General features: G+C 45.3%; 6 protein-coding genes across 6 annotated transcripts; 1 reads left to right on the forward strand and 5 right to left on the reverse strand.

The window, feature by feature from the left end:
• Nucleotides 1-3,504: 3,504 nt before the first annotated feature.
• PFICI_07009 (uncharacterized protein) lies at nucleotides 3,505-4,445 on the reverse strand (the record flags this gene model as incomplete). Its single annotated transcript, XM_007835590.1, has 2 exons — nucleotides 3,505-3,848; nucleotides 3,893-4,445. 2 exons carry the CDS (start codon nucleotides 4,443-4,445, stop codon nucleotides 3,505-3,507), a joined length of 897 nt encoding a protein of 298 aa, XP_007833781.1.
• Nucleotides 4,446-6,445: 2,000 nt separating this feature from the next.
• PFICI_07010 (uncharacterized protein) lies at nucleotides 6,446-6,881 on the forward strand (the record flags this gene model as incomplete). Its single annotated transcript, XM_007835591.1, has 2 exons — nucleotides 6,446-6,589; nucleotides 6,663-6,881. The coding sequence occupies 2 exons, from the start codon at nucleotides 6,446-6,448 to the stop codon at nucleotides 6,879-6,881; spliced, it is 363 nt and encodes a 120-aa protein (XP_007833782.1).
• A 700-nt stretch (nucleotides 6,882-7,581) lies between these two features.
• Nucleotides 7,582-8,798, reverse strand: PFICI_07011 (uncharacterized protein; the record flags this gene model as incomplete). The annotated part of the gene is made up of 4 exons (XM_007835592.1): nucleotides 7,582-7,922; nucleotides 7,986-8,347; nucleotides 8,410-8,684; nucleotides 8,739-8,798. 4 exons carry the CDS (start codon nucleotides 8,796-8,798, stop codon nucleotides 7,582-7,584), a joined length of 1,038 nt encoding a protein of 345 aa, XP_007833783.1.
• A 3,840-nt stretch (nucleotides 8,799-12,638) lies between these two features.
• PFICI_07012 (uncharacterized protein) lies at nucleotides 12,639-14,484 on the reverse strand (the record flags this gene model as incomplete). The annotated part of the gene is made up of 7 exons (XM_007835593.1): nucleotides 12,639-12,905; nucleotides 12,978-13,179; nucleotides 13,240-13,348; nucleotides 13,415-13,621; nucleotides 13,767-13,816; nucleotides 13,882-14,299; nucleotides 14,364-14,484. The coding sequence occupies 7 exons, from the start codon at nucleotides 14,482-14,484 to the stop codon at nucleotides 12,639-12,641; spliced, it is 1,374 nt and encodes a 457-aa protein (XP_007833784.1).
• A 2,494-nt stretch (nucleotides 14,485-16,978) lies between these two features.
• Nucleotides 16,979-17,677, reverse strand: PFICI_07013 (uncharacterized protein; the record flags this gene model as incomplete). The annotated part of the gene is made up of 1 exon (XM_007835594.1): nucleotides 16,979-17,677. One exon carries the CDS (start codon nucleotides 17,675-17,677, stop codon nucleotides 16,979-16,981), a length of 699 nt encoding a protein of 232 aa, XP_007833785.1.
• Nucleotides 17,678-19,007: 1,330 nt separating this feature from the next.
• PFICI_07014 (uncharacterized protein) lies at nucleotides 19,008-20,234 on the reverse strand (the record flags this gene model as incomplete). Its single annotated transcript, XM_007835595.1, has 2 exons — nucleotides 19,008-19,783; nucleotides 19,844-20,234. The coding sequence occupies 2 exons, from the start codon at nucleotides 20,232-20,234 to the stop codon at nucleotides 19,008-19,010; spliced, it is 1,167 nt and encodes a 388-aa protein (XP_007833786.1).
• Between the last annotated feature and the right edge of the window lie 1,264 nt (nucleotides 20,235-21,498).

A 21,498-nucleotide genomic window follows, 5' to 3' on the forward strand; every position in this document is an offset into this window, starting at 1 on the left:
AATATAAATTTTTAATTAAAATAAATTAATTAATACGAAAAATATAATTATAAATAAAAAAAAATTATGCGACGGAAAATAAAATATATTTAAAAATAAGCTTTTAAGTATTAATACCTAATTTATCGCCGATTTCGTAATTAATTACACAATATTTAAAAATAAGATTTTATAAAAATTAAAAAATAAAAAAACCGCCGTAAAAAATATTTTATTAAGCGATAATTAAAATAATTAAAAAAAAATATTAATTAAAAAAATAAAAAAGCAATGCTAAATAAAAAAAATAAATAATACCCTTTTATTACCGCGAAATTTGCCTTTTAAATTCTATTATAAATACTTTTATTAGCCTTATTAATATATAATATAAAAGCGATTATAATTAAAAATACGGCGTTATTAGCAAAAAAACTTAAAATAATCCTATAGCAAATAGCTTTTTTAGCTGGTTATAAAGCTATTTTTAAAGCAAAATAAAGCAATAATTAAAACGATAAAGCGAAGCTAAAACGCTTTTTTTATTAAAAAATAAAAATTTATAAAGCGGAAATCCTAGCTCCTTTTAAATAATATTATAAATTATATTATTATCCGTTTAGCAAATTATTTTTTAAGCAAAAATTAATTATTTATAAAATTATAAAAATATATAATTTTAAACCGAAATTAATAAAAAAAATTTACGAATAAAAGGCAAATAAATCCTTAATTATATATAAATATACGTATATAAATTCGATAAATATAGGAAATTCTAAAAATATAAAGCAAAATTCGTCGTTCGCGGTAATTAATAGGCGAAATTTTAAAACTAAAAAATTTACGCGGCTATATTAACTAAAAAATTATTTTACACCTTAATCGCGATTATAGCGAAATTCGATTTTAAATTAATATAATATAACGTAATAAACGCGTTTATATACGCTTTTATTAATTAAAATATATTTATAAAAATACTAGATAAATATCGAAAAAAAAATATTATATTATTATTAAATAAAATATTTTATAAATTACGGATATTACCGCTATTATAGCAAAAAAAATTTATAAAAATTTTAGCCGAAATCGGCTATATTTAAATATTATATAAGCCTTGCGCATTTATTAAAAAAAAAATGCTAGTTTTTTTTTTATATTAACGACGTAATTATTATATATAGGAATAAAAATAAAAAGGCTATTAATTAATTAATATAGCACTTTATAAAAAAGTATAAAATTAATAATAGCGAGCTAATATAATAGTTTTTTAGGATAGAAATAATTAGAAATCGTATATTTAAAATAATTTAGCTATCCTAAAAGGTTTATTTTAAAAAAATCGCTAAATTTATAAATAAAAAAAAAATTTATATAACGCTAATAAATTACGAAAAACTTATACTTCGATTAATTATAGCGTTTCCTTATAAAATATAAAAATATTAAAAAAAAATCGGATTATTATTATTCGCGGCTATATTTATAAAACTAAATATCGCATTCGCAATAGCTAAACTAGCTTAATTCCTTAATAATTTAAGCTAAATATATTAAAAAACTGCTAATCGAGCTTTAATTTATTTAATTAATATTAAAGAATTTTTATTTAAAATCGGAGGATTTTTTAATTTAATAATTATTAATAACGCATTATTTGCCGATAATAATATTAATCGCAAAAATACCTAAGCATTCGCTATAAAGCTATTCGGAAAATTAATTAATTAGCGATTAAATAAACAAAATATAATTATTATTTTTATTATAAAAGCTAAATTATTTACGCTAATATAAGCTACTAAAAAAATATTATTCGTTAATCGATTATTAAAGGAACTATCGATATAACTAAATAATAATATTATTATTATTAAATATAATAATAAGCAAATTATTAATTTAATTAACGCCGAAATCGCGTTATTAAAAACGAAATTCCGTTATATAAATATTTATAATTATTAGCTGCGGTAAAAAGCCTAAAAAAAAAAGATTAGAGTTATTTATAAATTTTTAAATAAAATAATAATAAATAAATTAACGAAAAGCTTATTAATAGGAAAATAGCAGAATTTTTTATAATAAATAAAATTTAAAATTACCTATCGTAATTAAAACGAATAGCCCTAAAAAAAGCTATATTTTACTAATTAATAATTTTAATTTAAATATAGCTAAATTTACGATAAATCGTAAATTTAAAAGGGTATATTAAATAATAAATTATAGTTTTTATATATTAGCGTATGCTTAAGCATACGGATTAATATTATAATATTTAGATAAATATACGGGACCTCCCGGGGATTAGCCGGGGCTATTTAAATAAGTATATACCTTATTAAAACTAAAAGGCGCAGAATATAAATTAATATATTATATAATTAATACCTAGATCAGACCAGTTTAAACTCCAATAGGAAAGCACCACCTTGATTAACAAATAGCATAAAACCTGTTAAAACAGTGTCTTCGGAGTCGATTTTTACCCAAAATAGCAGTCGTCCCCACCTATTTGTTAAAGACAACCCAAACGTGCTCATATTCATCTCCGGGCAGCGTGGAGACACGGATCTCAGCAAAGTGGTGAATGGCGAACCACTCGATCCAAGCCCTCGGAGCTTCAATTTCGACGATTTTGCCGGGTTTACAGATAAGCTCGTGCTTGAGCTGCACAGTTACGACAACATTGATCTACCCAGAGTCCTGGGCGGCGTCCGGCCTGGCAAATACGATTGCGCAAAACTGAAAAGGGGACTTTATAACGCTGGATTCTCGACTTTATCTGCGAATGCCACCAACCGCTTTCCGCTGGTTCTATCAGAATTCGGCTGGAACCAGGACGATTTCAATACCACCTACGCCACGTGCTTGCTAGACTATATTCGAGAGCAGCAGGTCAACTGGATGATTTGGCACATTGGGGGAAGCTATTATACTCGCCAAGGCGTCCATGACGCCGATGATTCGTGGGGCCTCTTGACGCATGACTGGTCCAGCTTTAGGTCGCCCGAGTTTATCGACGCGCACTTGAGACCGTTGGCTGACTGGACCCTTTCAGCCCACCTGAAACCCATGACCGAGACGAGTTTCCATGGATCCAGTCATTCCATGGTTACCAACTTGGGCTCTTACAAACTCGAGTCCCTTTTGCTGATGATAGCCATGGTACTCTTGACTGCAGCTGTAGGCATTTGTGTTACAAAACGATCTCGTCTTCAAATAGCCCGCTGGTTTACACAAACGCGAGTGTCGCTCAGCCAGTTTGCGGCAAAATGCTTAGGGGGGAATAAGGAGGTGACACTAGAACACAATGATGTATATCAAATGGAGCAGATGCGCCTAGTCCAGAATCAAGAAGATCATGATTGATTCGACAACTTGAGGTGATGGAGGGCGTCCTTGCACTCTGCTCTTGTTGATATAGAGTAATTATGCCCATGACAAATACATTACGTCTTCACATGAATCTATCTTCAGGAGTTACTGTGTAGACAAAAGCAGCTCCCTCCCTTACAAGACCATCGACAAACTGGATAGAAGCATGAAACCCAGAAAGAGTCTGAAAGATACATGCTCGGACATTGACGTGTTCGGAATTTGACTGTCACGGACTGCCGTTGTAGACCGCGGGCAAGCCAGTCCAACCATTTGCGAAGACGTGACGGTCTTGTTTGTACCAGCCCAGATGAGCATGGTAACATGTGCGTAGTTTGCGGCTCGATCGTAGGCTGTGTAATTGCCCAATTGGTGTATACTTCGATCTCCATCCTCGATGCCGGTATATATGGTAAAATCGGATACGTTTTGTCCAAGGTTCAAGGCTTCAAGTGAATGTCGAGTCAGCTTGAGCCATTCTAGTAGATTTGAATGGTAAGTGAAGGGAGGGGAAGGCACCTACTACTACTGAGTATATTGTGTCCAGCCAGATCCTCGCAACTCGATGGCATGACGAAGGAACCGTGACATGATTTTTCCGAATTGTAAGTCCTCATGCCTGCGACCACCAAATCTTCCGTACACTGTTCGCCCAAGGCTTCTTTGCAGAGACCCTCATCGTCGGCGGCTTCCACACGACCTAGATCAATTGCACAGACAGTCCACCCAGTCGTCGAGTTGGAAGTATCTCTCCGGAGCGACATTGTCCTTTTTTCTTGCGATTCATCTAATTGACGAACGTTGGTAGAGGTGCCAGTGACGTAGCCCGACGTTTGGGTGCCGTCATCCTCAATGAGCGTGGCCGGGATGTCGGCGGCAGTGTAGGTGCTTATTGACCATGTGCTGAAATCGCCTGGCCACGGTTGCGTCAGGTCCCAGCCCGTGATATTTACGCTTCCGCTCGAGTTGTAGTTGCCAGCCGATATAGTCTCGAGCACGGTTGTGCCAAGTTCCACAACTGTGCGAGTAGAAATACCTGCAGAGCGCCCACTGCTCATGACATTGGTCACTTGCATGACGATGTTGGTTTGCATGGAACGTGTTTCGAGGTAGTTGGACTGGCAGACTATTGACGCTGTTTGCTCTGTAGAAAATGGGTGTGGGAAATCTATCCAGATCCTGCAGTCGACATATTTATCTTACTATATAATACCCGATGGTAACTGGTATTTCATGACATTTGCCAAGGCAAAATGGAAGAGCTGAAAGATGATGAATATGAGCGAATCATCTTTGTTTGTATACTCCGTGTAACGAGCTGGTAGCTATAATTTTCTGCAAAGGCTGCCGATCTCTGCTCGCACTCTGTCTTCGCATTTGCGCTATCTTGGCCTCGCGTGCACCAGGGCTGACAGACCATCCGGTGGGATAGCCATAGCATGTCATTATCCAAAACTAACCTAGTATATTTCTGCCGAGTTCAATTTATCGACGATAGAGTCGATGACTGGCCAAGGATGCTGCGACATTAGTCTAATTTAGCTTGTCCTGTCTGCATGCAACAAGTGACTATAATTAGAAGACAATATTAAGCTTATCTTCTTGACGAGGATGTATGTACCATGTATACAAGACGGTCATTGGCAGATGAGCCTATAGTCCTGTGAAGTAATTTCTCGGCTTATTTCATGTATAAGTATCTGAGCATGAATGAGTATCTAACAACGATCTTTTAGTACATTCTGGTGATGAACGTGCTGGCTAGCACGAGTATAAAAAGTGAGTATATTTGTGATTGATAAACTGATGGTCTACACAGTATAGCTCCCGCTTGTCTCGGTGTATGTACACTGGAGCAGTGGTCTACAGAAACGCCTTACGGGAAATCATTTGTATTGCCGCAAACCAGTACCCAAACCCAATCATTTGGCCAATTAAATCATGTGCAACATTCCAGCTCCTACGAGATGGCGTAGGCACATATATGTGATATATAGCCACGGCGCCTCTGAGTTATCCTAACGTCGAAAGGTCCGTCGATGTAGCCGCATATATTGAGAGGATTGACACATCTCAGCCAGGAGCTTTTCAACCGAGTTTGTGTGGTGAGTTCAAGGTTCAATAAGGTAAAGTGCGAGAGAAGACAGAAAGGCGGCAGGGAGGCAGCCCACTAGCAGCTACACTGTACACAACAGTGCTGATTGTGCTAGTAGCTGGAATTGGAGAAGGCCCAGCAATTTGGTCAAGTACAAAAAGGTTCAAAGAGAGAGGCTTGAATGTGGCATTGTGAAGTAGTCACACCTATTATCTATATTAGGCCCATTTCTAGATAGAAGCTCTGCACAAGCTATTCAAGTTGACGTCTTTCTATTCAATGGTTAGCGGTACGTCGGCACAAGATGACGGCGGGCGGAACCGCTGGGGCCGTTGATCAGCGACTGATGGCCATCGCCCCGGACCGCCTAAAGTTAAGGCCCGCACACTGCTCCTTCTAGGCGTGCTAGGCTCCAGCTTTGTGACTGTCAGTGCAAGGTGTGTTGGTGTGCAAGTGATAAGTGTTGGCCCCCGTTGTAAAAGCTCATGTGGGGTCCCCAATGGTGCGCCCAGTCTAAAATTCCTTGGCCATACGACACAGCCACGAACTGATGACGGCGTTTCAACGGGCCAAGCAGTCTTGGCTCTTTCTCGCCTCGCCCAACAGCGAGCGAGCCGGTGGTTTTGTCGCATAACCCAGAAGATCAGAACATCCGTTTTCGCGAAAAAAGCCCCCAGGTAATTTGCAATTGCATTCACTCATTTCCTTTTGAGAGGAAGAAAAAAGCAAGTTCCTCTTTTCATAGAAACTCAATCAAATTTCGCGAAAACAAACACAGACATTCTCTGTTGGCGACTTCGCGTACCTCTTTATTTTTGTCTTCCCTTTGCGACATCGCTACGTCTTGAAGCTCTAGTCTACAGCAGAGAAACGTCACGTAAACAAGTGCCGGCCAAAGGAACCGACCCAACCAACCACCACAACACCACAGACAGCAACAGCAACAACAACAACAACAAGACACCAAAAGAGAAGCCAACCATGTGTCTCATCTTCACCTGTGGCGAGCACACCTTCCGCAAGGAAGTCGAGGGCTACGAGGGCATCGTCTGCCAATGTCACAACTGCGGCAACTACAGTGGCAAGGTTATCAAGTCGAACCCGTGGTTTACCTTTTGCTTTGTTGTAAGTTTTTTTCTCTCTTTGGATTCTCTCTCCGTTCCTCAAGAGAGCCTCTTGTTGACTGATTCAATAATAGCCCATTCTTCCCTTGTCGATTCACGGTTACGAAGAGGTTAGCTGCCATATTTGCAACTTTGCCCAACCCCTCGAGAACAGACAGGATGTACAGCAAATGAAAGGTGGTGGTGGTCAAGGCATACCCATGCAGAATCAAGGCGGTCCACCGCAGGGCTGGGGAGGGCAACAACAAGGAGGAGGGCCTCCGCAAGGGCAACAGCCAATGCAATACAAATAAGACGCCCTCCCACGAGCAAACGGCCGTCCCATCTACGGGTTTTCCATAATGAGAAAGATGGATCGTGATTTGGCATAATTGGAACAGGTGGAGGAGGAGGATGAGGAGGAGGAGGAGTTGCTGCTACTGCTGCTGCGTATTACATCTGGCAGGCGTGTTCTCTCGTTTCATTGCACACGGCACAATGTTGGCGTTGATGGGCTGTCTTCTTTATTTTTCTGCGATTTCGAGATTCCCCCTTTACTGAAAGTTTGTTGTATTCATATCCAAGCATGGAAAAAATATTACACAACATTAATACATCACATAAGGCATGTGAAAAAAAAAATACTCTTTCACGAAACCTGATTCTTTCGAGACGAGATCAAAATGAAACAAAACCTTTGACTAAACTACACGGTTTCATCTACTCACGGCCACCATGTTAGGCATTCTGGCATGGAATGATAGATGTAATTACATGCAATTTTCTGGTTATGACAAGGTGGAAATGAACACGGATCCTTGAACTAGAAAACAAAGTGGTGGCAGCTATTATTCAAATTGCCTAATTAGGCTATACAATAGGAGGGGGAAACTCAAATCAATTGAGGGATAGTTATCAAACTGGCCAAGGACGGGGAGAATTATCTAAAGAAAGAAGAGGGAAACGATGGTATTTTTTGTCTAAATGGGAGGGGGTTGGCACCCGCGGTTCAATCTAGGCCGCGGCAGGCGTAGGTTGCTGAATCAGAGCACCGAGATTGATGATGCTGTTGAGCGAAACGTTGCTCAAGTCTATCGAGGGCCCCTGGTTGACGCCTTGAATAACATTTGCATTCTGTACAGATGTCGTGACAGCGGGAGCAGCAACTGCCGGGTTGCCACCGACGGGCAGGGCAACCGAGGAGGCGGCAGCTGCAGTAGTCGCGGCTTGAGCAACCGATGTGGTCAATGAGGTTGATGTGGCTGAAGTAGTTGCTGCTGCTGCTGTGCTGGTGGTCACTTGTGATGTACTCACAACCGAAGCGAGAGTGGACGACGACGACGAGACAACTGCGGCTAGAATCATAACTCATTAGTCTGCAATCTCCCAAGTATGATGCTTTCCCTTCTTATACTTACCCGCTGAAGAGCTCGTGGTAGCGACACTGGTGACTGCAGCAGCGCTGGTGGCAACGCTTGTAGCAGCGCTTTTAGCAGTGGTGAGGACCGAGGTTGTCGCTTGAGCCGCAGAGGTGGTTGCAACCTGACTTTGTGCGGGAACAGCGGCGAGAGCAGAAGAGGCCACTGCGGCGGCAGATGACGCAATGGCAGCAGCATCGGATGCTGCAACCGGAGAGCCTTGAAGTGTGCCACAGGCGATCAACTGCATCATGGTCGTAGTCACCTGCTGAGTAACAGTCGAGGCCAACGCGGTGATGGTGACCGTCGGGGCTGCGCCAGTTCCGAAGACGGTCGTTGTCACGAATGATAGCTGCGCCGCCCTATACACACAGTCAGCACGAGTGTCGAGCCATAGTCCCCTTGCTCGCCAATGCCAGCTTACCCTTCCTGGTTTCCAGCATTCTGGCCTCCCTTTTGCGTCTCGGCGGATTGGGTGACGGTGACAGTCTCGGTCTTGACAGCAGCTGTCGCATTCAGCCCCCCCGCAGCAGCAGCAGCGCCGACCGTGATGGTCTGTCGAACAGTCTCGGTGACAGTCTTGGCCTTTTGGTCGCCTTCATTGCCACCATTCTTGCCATTGTTTCCGGTCAACTGTCCCAAAATGTCTCCCAGTATATCGCGTTTTGCCGGCTTGTCGTAGTAATGATATGAGTCCGCCTATGGCCGTATCAGCTTCCATACTCGATGATGCCTATTTCCCACCTGACCTACCTGGACGAACGACAGCAGCCCCAGCGCGGCAAAGGAGAGGATATCGAATCGCATCTTCATCTCGACTCGGACTTTGAGGGCGTCGGGATTATGTCCAATAATCTCTTTTCCTGCCTAGCCTTCGAGACCGTCCCGGGCCACGATGGCTTCGAAAGAGCGAACAAACAGACCAGCCGTTATTGATTAAATAGGGATCAACCCTAGTAGTTGCAAAATGAGCGTATTGAATAGAAAGACTACACTCTGGTGGACGAGTTCTCTGGGCACTCGTGAAGATCACTGAAGGAGAGAACAATTGGAGATCGACGGGCAACTCGGAACATAGGACGGCCAAGCATCAACTAGGTATTATCAGGAGGTATCGCAAACATAAAAGTCAGGGTACCCAGGCCGAGTTTCGCACGGGCATAATAGGAAAGAAAACGTGCCGGTCGAAGCAACAAGGACACGCACACGAAGAGAAAGAAACACGTCAACCCGGAAGGAAAGAAGAAGATTCAGCAATCCACCATGGTGAGAGGATGGGACGAAAATAGGACATGAATGGTCGTAGGAAAGGAAGCAGAGAAGAGAGTCTCTCCCTCTCTCATGCTTGGCAACTCAGTGACCAGCTATTGACCTAGGTCGTTTTGAGGGTGGTTTCGACCGGGGCAGAGGACAATAATGGGCCCAGAGTCCGGAGGGAAGCGATGTGAACTGATGCAAGTGACGGTCCTTGACAGACGAGCTTGGCCTTGGCTGGGCCAATAGAGGAGCCAAGACAACCCCAGAATGCCGAAATGCCGCCCACCATGAACAATGCGGCTCTGACAGCTCTGCGACTAGACTGAGTAAAATCTGAATAAAGTTATTGAGCCGCTTAACGGTAGCAGGGGGTGAAGCGCAGGGACAGCGGGGGGATTGGTGAGACGGGCCCCTGACGCAGGCGTGTTTGAGGGCCGGGGTCTGGACGGGAGTCGAGACACCATCGTCGCACAGGCGCCAGTCCAAAGCTGTGGCATATTACAGATGCATTGCAGAATCAAGGGAAGAGAAAGATACAAAATTGGATTCTTTGCAGGCAAAATCTTGAAATATACCAAAGAAACATTTGCCCCAGCTGCAATCGTCGTTCATAAGACGAGAATGTCCCCATCGCAATGTTTGAAGCAGAGGTATCAATATACGTACGAGCTTCAGGTCTTGCTTCGTTGCCTCTCCAGCGACAAACAACATGGGCGCGAGCGCAAGCAGGCCACAGACGAGTACGGCCGAGGTTGCAAACCAGTTGTGCACAGCAGTTCCAGGAGGAAGAGGAATGGATAATCAAACCTGCCGAGGTGCGTAACCACTAAAGGATCGCTTCTCTGGCAGCATCAATGCTTGGAAATTCGTCATCAGGTCCGTCCCTTACAAGACGGTATGACTGTAGTTTCAGTCCAGAGACAGGTGTTGCCAGTCTTGTGTCGTGCTCTGGCTTTTCGAATCAGATGAATCCACCAAATGGCGAAAGAAGGCATCCATCATCACAGGACCGACTCGTCCTCATCGGCGCGTATTTTAATCTACAATGGTGGTTGCAATATAGAAAGCGCCCTCTGTGAAAGAAGATGAATAAGAGGCATGCATTTTCAAGGTTGCCAAATCTGCAGGTATCATGATGCAAGAAATCACCATTGGTTGTAGATGCGCCATTGGTTATTTAAAGCCCGGGAAGAAAAAGCTTGGCCTGAAGTTGTCGAGTTTCAGCACACTTCGATACCGACTAGGGGTAGCAACGACCCGTGCTTTGACATTCCCCACGACAGATAACATGGAGTGGGTAGCGATACTTGACTTGGGCAATCAACCACAAGAACAATTCATACCCAGAAAGTAAGTAAGGAAGAGAAAACTTAATAACTTATGCAATTGATATGACTCTCGTCGGATCAAAGTATAAAAAAACTCCAAAAGAAATGTCTCTCGATCGGGGAATTGAACCCCGGTCTCCAGCGAGTTGAATCATGATTCATTGACAAGCTGGCATACTGACCACTATACTAATCGAGATTTGATTGATAGCTGGCTGCTTATCACACACCATATTATATAATCGGGGCTTAGCGTGCCGACTCTATTTCTATGATGCCTTATTCCGTCGCTTGCAAGCCGAAAAATGATTCTACATCCATATGTACTTGAATTATTTGGAAGTCCTCCAAATGGCCACTTGATTATATCCATTTGCATTACTTCCGACCATTCAATTATCAATGCTTTGCATATGTTCCTTCAATATTGAACATTGGTGGCACCCTTGTGATTGAGCCGACTTATTAGGCAATGCGTGATAACCATCAATAATATTGGATGGCCTCGACTATGTATGCTTGAAAGGTCCCGTCCATCAAAAGCAATGACGCAGAAAATGCACAAGCCAGTCTCGAAAACTGCTTCCTTTCTGGATCATGGACTTTATAGCTGCAGAGTAAAATGCCTCTTCAAACATATTATCCAAGTACCGAGATCTTCCAAGCTAATTGATACAGGCAAGTTGCGTCTTATTTGCTGCGGTCTTACAAAAGAGTAAGACGACACTGTATCACTGAAGGCTACCAATTTACTTGAAGATTATTCAGGGTACAAAATACTCCGCCAGCCTTTCCATTTCGTAGAAAGAAGACCCGTTGACAATTAAAATATGCGTGCACATTCAAAGGATGGTTCAAGAAAGCCGGTGCTCCAATTCACAAAGCCTCTGGATAAGGTATGGTGACCAGGTGCATATGCTTCAAGGTATGATCCCTAAAAACATATTATTCTGAGATTAGATTTCGGACAATCTGCGATATTGCGACAGGTCTCTGAGTCAATCCAACTGTACCAACGACTTGCATTCAAAGGTAATTCACTGGAAGAGCAGAAAATTGAACTAAATAAAATATATCGTGCTAGAGAAACCAGTAGCAATCTATATATTATTATCCATTATGTTGCCACAAACTTCCATTCTTAAATAAGCACATTAAAACAACAACTCGGCCGCCCTCCATAATTAAAAGAATAAAATAAAAATTCAAACAGCAAAATAAAAAGAAACATCTACCAAGAATGGGCAAAAGAAATTGCTCAGCCACAGGATTGAACTGAGGACCTTCGCATAACTTGATATTCCTGGTGAGGGAATATTAGTACGACGCTCTAACCAACTGAGCTAGCCGAGCAATTGTTGAAGGCTGAGGCGCTTATCACAGACTAAGAACTATTGCCCCACTGTCTACATGATTGAATGTTATTAGCCACCGCTTGATCAATGGTTAACTATGATCTAACGGTTATCTATGGGTCTGTGATTAGGCATGACACATTCGCGACTCTTTGGTTGCCCTTTAAATCATTTTGGACCTTTAGACGAGATTTTAAACCGTAGTAAGCCTCTAAATGTTTGTAGTCGCAGGTGGTTAATTAGATCAGTCCTTTCTCCTTAGTCCAAAGTCAGATGAATACATTCTTGTGCCATTTTGGCACATCACTTGGGACCACTGGCGTGTTGTAATAATGACTGTAATTGTATCTGTTCATCGCTCAGTTGGCCCAGGAAACGGCCAACATGAAGCTCACATGTCAACGCAACACTTTTATATGGTCAAAACTTTGGGAATATCGAAAGCTTCATTGGAAAAGCTATGCACTATCAGCTAAGCAGAATACTTCTGCCTTGTGTTTAACCCAAATATGGTAATCATGATATGCATATGCAGGGCAAATAGTCAACGAAGGTCATATTCTAACGACCTTGGTATACAATTTATATACACATATTTGGAATCTAGTACATCTACCAGTCATAAACGAGAGGACGACAACGCCTCATGAACCAATTGATACAAATTTCCACAATCCCTACTTCAACACTTTCCTTGCATTTGACTCCCATGACTAAACGGCTGAATCGTTGGTTCCACCGTTGCTGCCATGACCGACGTGCTCGGCGTGCGCCTTCTCCGCGTCCGGGGCACCGACGGCGCTGGATCGACGTCGTGCGGCGTGCTGCGCCTCGGGCGTATCATCATAGTTGATGAGGAGCTCACCCTTCTTGCCGTAGCGCCTCGGCTTGGTCCTGGCCACGTGCACAACGTCGAAAGCGCCCTTGGCACCGCTGACGTCGTGGAAGATCTCGTCCATCTCCTCCAGTGAGCGTCCCGCCTGTAGGGTTGCCGTGTCAGTATGAGAGGTACGTCATGTTGATCATAGATAATAGAGGGGTGAGTAACTCACGGTTTCCGGATAGAAGAAGTATACGCAAGGCACAATCGCCGCATTGATGCACGCAAATACGACGTAAGTCTTCCACTGAATATTGGCAAAAGCGACGGGGGTAACCATGACAACCATGAAGTTGAAGATCCAGTTTGCCGTGGTCGAGATGGCATTTGCTGGAGCTCTGATCTGAAGAGGTGTAATCTCTGCTGGATACAGCCTGGGCGCGATTGATTAGCCGTGCATCAAATGCTGGCAAGACGAAAGCGAGAGGACCTACCATGTCATGCCTAACCAGCCAATGGCAAAGAAGGAATTAAACACAAACAAGAATACCGCGGCAGCAATACCTGAAGCGGTAGAAACATGGGAAGTCGTGCCGGCGAGTACTATATTGAGAACGTTAGAATGTTTCATGGAATTCTTGAACCGAGACCTCGAGATCAATTACGCACCTGCCATGGACATGGCTTGCCCAGCTGCACCGAAAAGCATCAGGCCTCGTCGACCGAATTTCTCAATGGTAAAGATAGCTACCCATGAAGCGATGAAATACTCTGTTCCGTTCAGTGCAGCCAAGAGCCGGCTGAGGAAACCGCTGAGACCAATATTATTCTCAAAGATGGTGGCTGCATAATAAGTGATGATGTTGATACCGGATACTTGGAACATATAATCAGTATGCATCGAGGATTTATCAAGGACAAAATTCAAGCACGAGATAATGATATTCGAAAAAAAAAAAATGTTGCAAGCCCATTCGTGGACTGCTTTGAAATGAACGGAATATCATGAGAAGGAACTCACTTTGCTGGAACATTTGGTTGACATAAGCCAGGATTGTTCGGTGAAGATTTCTGCGCGACAAGACCGTTAACAGCCAAAGAAAGTCCCAATGACAAGCACAAGTTAATTGCCTTACCTGCTCTTATTGCGTTTGAAGCAATCAGAAAAGGAACCCTTCTCCATCTCGAAAACAACATCCTTCATGGCCTTGTAATCTGCCTGGATATTGGGATCCTCGGGCGGCAGTTCAGACAAGGCGCAGAGGACTCTGACGGCTTCCTCGTCGCGACCCTTGAGAATCAACCATCGTGGGGACTCGGGCAGACCCGGAATGAGCACGACAATGAAAATTGCCAAGACGATTTGGAAGGCAATCGGGAAGCGCCACGAGATGGTGGATGGCTCAAGAAAGGAGAAACCGAGATCGATCCAGTACGAGAGCATCACGCCAAAGACGATGAGAGACCCTTCGATCATTACCATTTGACCTCTTCGGTGTGCCTTGGATGTTTCTGACTGCCATGTAGGCACCGTGGATGTATTCATGCCGTTTCCTGGAAGGTATCAGCGTCAGCGCCGCAGTATTTATAGATCTTTCGGGGCCATGGGATATCCTACCGAAACCGGTAATCAAGCGGGCGGCAATGAGCTGGCCGAGACTAAACGAGGCAGCCTGTATCGCAGCACCAACAATCATGATGCATGATCCGATGAAGATGGTCCTTTTACGACCAAGCATGTTGCCCAACCATATCGTTGCAAGAGCACCAAAGAAGCAGCCAAGAGTATAGCCGCCGACCGTGATTCCTGCAAACGAAAAGTGTTAGAATGTAGAAGGCATTTCATGGGAGATTCTTTGTATTGCATGCCTTGAATATTGGATGCTTGAGATGCACTACTTCCCGGAGGGGGATTCTGCGTATCTATCTGCGGAAAAATCGCCAGGAATGATGGAAGGGTGAGCAATCCACCCATAACACCCTGTAATTGTGTGAGCTTCCAAACCAGGGTCGAGTATATGTGACGAGAATCACCTGGTCATAGCCAAAGAGAGCAAAATCTGTGCCCGCAATGACGGCAATGGCCACATTGAGCTTGGTGCCCGTCAGGCCATAGTACGGCCTCATTTTCGATTATTTCGAGTGGGCCGGATCACGTAGGGAAAGAAGACTATAACGAAAATATGGAGGAGCAAGATAGTTTAGAACAGTAAAAGTCCCTACAAAGGAAAGCTCTGGAGAACGTTTCTTCAGCCGCGACGCCTCCTATGCAGGTGCTCTTTCCAGGACGTCCCTCGGCTCATATAGTCGCGACAACGTAAGCTGACTTGCAACCCACAAGTCCACTGGCGATCCCATCTCCCGGGCTCAACCAATCTCAATCAGATCCCAATCGACGGTATTACTTGTTTCCATGGATTCTTCGGGCAAAACGCGGGGCCCCGCGTGCGGAGAAGGCGGACATGCTAAGAAACTGTATTCTATGGGTATCTCAAGGTCCGGGAGACCCAAAAAGGCAATCCGTGAGGCCATTTGAGACTGCGATCTACCATATCCCAGACCTATCCTGACTCAAGCACATGGATTTTCACCAGTGACACGCCGTCATGGAGAGATAAGTTGAGGCAAAATATGGAGAATGGCACCATGAAGAAGAAGAAAAAAACCCGCATGCCAAGTTTCCGGGGGGAAGGTTGCAGTCTGGGGAAAGTGGTCCTTGAAGGCTGATGCTCTCAATTTCCCATGGTGTGCAGAGTCGCCATCATGAGGCGAACTCTTGTCCCATCCAAATTAAAGACGCCCTATCGGGCGGACTAGCCGATAACAACGGCCATGCTTTCCGGCATGAAGCAGTTTTCAGTACGTACTCAGGTAGATATTATCATTATTAGTACATGGTATTGTAAAGAACAAATCTTAGGCTTGAAAACCATGCAGATCACTTCCCAACACATTTCCATATAAACACATGCTTGTTCAATTTCACCATCAAGTAAGACATCAGTGCCCATGTAAGTGGTCACCATGATGACTTCACCGGTTGACAATCGTCTGCCAGTGCAAAACCGTAGCCATCAAGTGCCAAGAAGTGGTCCATTCGAGCTAGCACTGCCCCAATCCATCGTTCCATATTCCCGATAATCTCCTGATATGTCTCCTCATCGCCTGTAAGAAAATAGTACAACAACACCATTGTTGACCGTGATCCCATTGTGTTGAAACGAATACTCTTGATTCTCACCATATTCCCATCAAAAACAATGTCGGACCCTAAGCTAGCTGATCTCAACTCTGCTACTCTGGGCGCCAAGATGCCCGAGATCACATTGCCAGATGGCTCGGTCGTGCAGACCGGTACCGTTGGGTAAGTACTTATAGTCGTCGATTACCTTGATGTAGTCTCTAAACAATCTCGAAATCTGGACTGTCCTCTGCTCCCTTGGGGTGGGGGGGGGGGGGGGGGGGGCTGTGATACCTCAGGGCGAGTTTCGCTGGCTAATCGACCTTTTCCAGTGCACTCCTCATCAATATCAAGGCCTACAACGAGGCGCATGCCAGCGGCGATGAGTCCAAGAAGGCCAGGTTGGCAGAGGCAATGCGTGCTACTCTGCCAATGCTCAAGAGGGTCGGATTTTTTGATCTCTTCACGCCAGAGGAATGGATCCAGGGCGACAATGAGGGAAGAAAAGTGGTTGGCAAGCTTGCACTCGAGTCTTGAACTTTGCTCTGCCAGCGCTTCTGGTCATGAACAAGGTTCAACTGCAGCCATGGACCGTCTGTCTGGAAAGTCATGACTGACATGTCACATGGGTCATCACAACACTCTCCTCTCAAATTATGTAATGGAATTAGTTTTCAGGATTTTGCGTCATTATATTTATACATGTCGTATTCCTCATACATATGCTCATTAGAATTAGACAGACAAGACTTCCATGACACGCTGCTGATTTTTCCTACGCGTTCAAACAAGGAAAAGCCCCCCCTTCCAGTAACGTGTAGATTGTTTGTGGTAGTGATCTGATTTCAGTCATGATCAGCTCCTGTGGCCCTTCTGTTCCACAATTTGTGGCTAATCTGTAGCTCCGCTCTTGCTGATCATCAAAGCAGGCAGCAGAGCATCCTCAGTAAGGAAGTAGTCCTAACAAGAGCCGCACCAAACTCTCCGCAGGGGTCATGTTCTCTCTGTCATTTCTCTCATGATGCCATTTGCACTCCTCCACGTCCATATCTCTAAGCGTAGTGTGGAGGTCGCTGAGACTGCATCTCGACGCCGTAGTTAGGGTCCTCAGGCTTCTGCGGGTACACGGCCGAGTTGGGACTAGGCGATCTGTAGGAAGTGTCGTTGAAAGGATTCAACTGAGGGCCTCCGTAGGCGTACCCAGCGGGTGGAGGGGCCATGCCGCCCTCTACATGCTGGGCCGCGGCCGCGCTGTAGTTGCCGCGGTTGTCGAGCGTGCCCTTGCGCAGACGATGTGTGAATCTGGCTCCAAGGATAAGCTGGCTCAGAGCCGTCGAGACCAGGACGGCACTCAAGAAGAGATCAAGCCAGCTGGCGCTGCCCTGGGCGGCGCTGACAATGGCCAGGATAAAGTAGGCACCCCAAGCTGCAGTCTTGAGCACCGCGAGCACCAGCAGGGCGACGGGGCTTAGGACGCGGCGCGCGTACAACACGCACTCGACAATGTCAAAGACAATGGTGCACACGGAGAAGACGAGGATGACACTGCCGGCGGCGGCGGCGTAGGTGAGCAGCTGGTCGGTGCTGTAACCATAGTAACTGTAGTCCAGGTCGGTCTCGTTCTTCTTGACGTAGGCAGCGGCCGCCAGGAGCAGGCCCGAGGCGATCAGAAATACACCTGCTGCAAGACACTGGAGAATCCAGCACGGTACAAGCTGTCGCTTGTGCCACAGACCTTCGTAGCGACGCATTTTATGTGATGTAATGTGGAAAACTGGGTTGCGCAATGCAAGAAGAGGGCGTTTGTTGACTTGTTTTCCGTATCCTTCTTCCTTTAGCAGACGCTTGTGTGGTTTGATTTCCAGCTCTGTGTTGTGGTGTGTTGAAGTTGAATAATTCTGTACCGGCGGGCGGATACAGTAGAAATAGACGAGACAAGTGTCGACAGAAATGAATGGGAAAATTTCTCACGACGCACTCGAGAGGCGCGGCTGTATATAAAAGGAGGAATCTATTGAGTCAACAACAAGAACCTTGCCGCCCAAGTGGGCTGTGATTGCTACCTAGTGGTAGTGGATGGAAACGGCTCATGGCGCAGCTTCTGAATGGACGGCTGGGACAAGCAAAGACTCACCCTAGCCCACTTATTATGGTTAATTTAGAGTCGTTTTCCACTCAAGCCACTGGACTGGGGACTGCCAAGGGTCGCTAGAATGTGCTGTGTGTAAGCAGTATGCTGTAGTGGGCAAGGCTCGCTGTCAAAACCCTGTGAATCCATTAATGCCTTGCATATAACTACTAGGTAGACTTTTCAGCTTTGTGCCTTTGAACAACAACTCTTCCTCCTCCTCAAAAGCCGAATTTTGTTACATTTGCATCACTTGAAAGTTTATCAGCTAAACCTTTTACCATTTTTATATATAGAAAAACACTGTTGCTATCACTGCCTTCGGAAATGAGCGACTCCAGGACAAAACGGCGAAAAGGCCAGATTGGGCTGAGCTAGATAACGGTAAAATTGCCGTCATGGTTTTACCTTGATCCAAGACGCCAAGGAGCGGCACAGCACTTCTGAACAAAGGTGGCAGAGAAAGAGGGAGAGAGGCGCGCATATACGTGCAGATCATTCACGTCATGCGTTCCTGACTTTGAGCATTCGGTCAACTCTTGAGGTAGATCTTCAAAAGGGAAGGGTCAAACACCGCCTCCCTTGAGGTCAGTTGGGCGATAGGCCAAGAGTGGCTTATCTAAAACATAACGATAGTCGATAGGGTACCATATCCTCACCAACCTGAAAAGTGATAGGCACACAGCAAAGCCAAGAGAAATGTGACCCACTCTCCAGCTCATGATCCGTCATATGATTTTATACTTTTCCAGCACAGCACTCATGGTTCGGATTCCTTGCATAAACGGAAGGATCAAGCAACTGTATTGCTGTTTCTAGTTCTAGAGTGTCTCGAGATGTCGTCCAGCCTTGGGACCTAAGTACCTTTGCTGCTAATTCTCTCTTGGTGCCAATGTCTTACAACTAGGCGAGAGAATAAAACATTTACAGGAGCTTCTGCAAGAAAGAGGTCCTTACAGCCTGTCTTGTTCTTGTCTTCTCATCTCATCCCGAAAGTAGTTACGCTCACCGTCCGCAACCCTCTCACGACCATCTCTGGTTCCAGACTGCTGGAATTCCATGCTCTTGTCTTCCACCGGAGTGCCAGCCAGACTGCCAAGTGCATCGCTGTCGCGTCTTGGGAGATCGCTGTCGCGTCTTGGGAGATCGCTGTAGCGGGGGTTCGGCTCGTCGCGGTAGACCTGACCACCGCCCGCGACAACCTCACGCTCCATCAATTGGACACGCTCTGCTGCCTTTTGCTCCTTTTGGCGCTTGGTAAGTCCACGGGCGGGCGCTTTACCAAGACCGTGGCCGTGGCGAGTGCGCGACATGACGTTGCCAAGAGTGATTCTGCGCTGCTTCTTGTTCCAGAGACAAGTACCAAAGAGGCATATGATGACAAAGCCAAAAATGACAGGAAGGCCAATGTACAAGGCGGCTCCGTTGGGCAATTGGGCGGCCGGTGCATGGTATGTCGGAGTCTTGGTGACTAGAATAGTTGGGCCCTTGTAAGACTTGCTGCTGGTGCTACTTGTCGTGTTGACAGCAGTGATGGCCACGGAGATATTCACGCCGGATTTGCCCTGCATTAGGCTGGAGTCAACTGTCAAGGCCCAGAATCCCCACGATGCCACCATCTTGTCCGACTGGAAAGCCTGAGTAGTGGTCTCGCCGGTTGTCTGGTTGAAATAGTTTCCTTGAATCTGGACAGTTGTGTTGGCAGTAAAGTAGGAGCTGTCCCAGACGACTACATACCCATTAGCATCACAGCTGCATTGGCACAATTCGACTGTAGGTATCGACTTACAGTAATAGGTAGTTCCCGGGTACAGATTCGAGCCATCGTCCGGAGAACACCATGGAGCATCGGTGCCATCCTTGTTGTTACAGACAGCAAAAGAGCCAGCACCGTCGGTAGCAGTGGCTGTGGCTATCGGTGCCGAGCCAGTGCTCGTTGTGATCTTGCCATAGCTGGTCTGCGTAAAGACAGTGCCAGTAATGTCATTTGGAGCAGCAGAGACCGTAGAGGTGACACCATCGACTGTCGTCACGTACGGCGTCACGGTAGAAGCAGTGCCGGAGTCGTCGACGGTCACCCAAGGTGTGAGCCCGTCGGTTGTCCTGGCTCGGATGTTGGGCATGGAATAGACCGACGTTGCCAAGAAGGCGATGGCGGCCAGAGAGGTTGTGCTCCGCATTTTCGCAGAAGCTTATGTCAGAGTACGTTGTTGGGAGTCTTGACTTCAGTATTATTAGATAATTACGATTGAGTGGATTAAAATGATTAAAGCCGAGTTATCAGTGCAGAACGATGTGTGAGCTCCGATTTGGAGGGTGATTTAATGAGTGTGTCCTTTAAAAAAGAGTGACGGCAGTGTATTCGGAAACCTTTAAAAGAGTGCTAAAGGTTCAGGATGGGTGTCGAATACAGACAGAATGAGTGCAAAATCGCTCAAGCGATGGACATGTTTTAGTGTTTCGCGTTCTTGGGAGAGCTTAAAGAAAGAGATGAGAGCATCCGAGCAACGCCAAGTTGGTGAGCCGAGCCAGCTAATAATGCACCTAGTCCAAGGTTGCATCGCGCCCGCGTTCGCCCCTGAGATTCAATTCCCCGCGTGGTAATTTCGGGGTTAACCGTCATAGCTTTGGAGCTGCCCTCTCAGCAGATTGGATCAAGCCCGCTGGTCCACCCATTACAAGGGATTTACAGAGGAGACTCAATCTCTCGAAAAGCTTCCAACCAGTGATTAGCTCTGAAGAGTCAATAGCCTGGGCACTGACTGGGTCCATAGGGGAAGCCTCAAAGCCCCCATTGAGTGGGAAAATCGTTCCAGACTATCCGGTCGCTCGAATCTCGATCCTTGAAGCTGCTTTTTCTCGAATGATGTGTTTCAATCACGTAAAGTATACGTAGATGTCGAGGATAGTTTATTTGTTTTACAGCTCATACAAGAAGTTGGCTCGGCTGGTCTCCGAGACTGGTGGAGACTCGCAACATTCCAGAAGATCTTGCCAAGGCATGGGCTAGAAGACGCCAGGAATGAGTCCAATGGCTGTACCGTCGTCCTAACTTTTGGAATACCCGTGGACCACGGCGTGGGATCTACTACAAGGGCCCAAGATCTGTTCGCAAGAGCTTGAGCATCGAAACTAATCAGTCTTTCCCTAATCAAATGGTGGACGGCTTCGTCTGGTAAAACCGACCGCCCTGCTGGTTCAAGATCGGAACCTACATGTACCTACAGGGCCCACCCTATCGAGGTTGCTTGTAAGTCTGTGAATAACTATATTACTGGATAGACTTGACGTTGTCATGGAGATATCTAAATATCTGGTAGGCATGGCTCGCGATAGACCTTCCCTCTTAGAAAGACTTATTGGTTTAGGTTTTCTCGAGAGCCCAGGAACATGAACAAATTGCTCATCGAGCTTCAGCATTGCCCATGTGCCTGATGCATTGAA

This window comes from Pestalotiopsis fici (assembly GCF_000516985.1).
Source record: "Pestalotiopsis fici W106-1 unplaced genomic scaffold PFICI_Scf_4, whole genome shotgun sequence".
NCBI lineage: Eukaryota > Fungi > Ascomycota > Sordariomycetes > Amphisphaeriales > Sporocadaceae > Pestalotiopsis > Pestalotiopsis fici.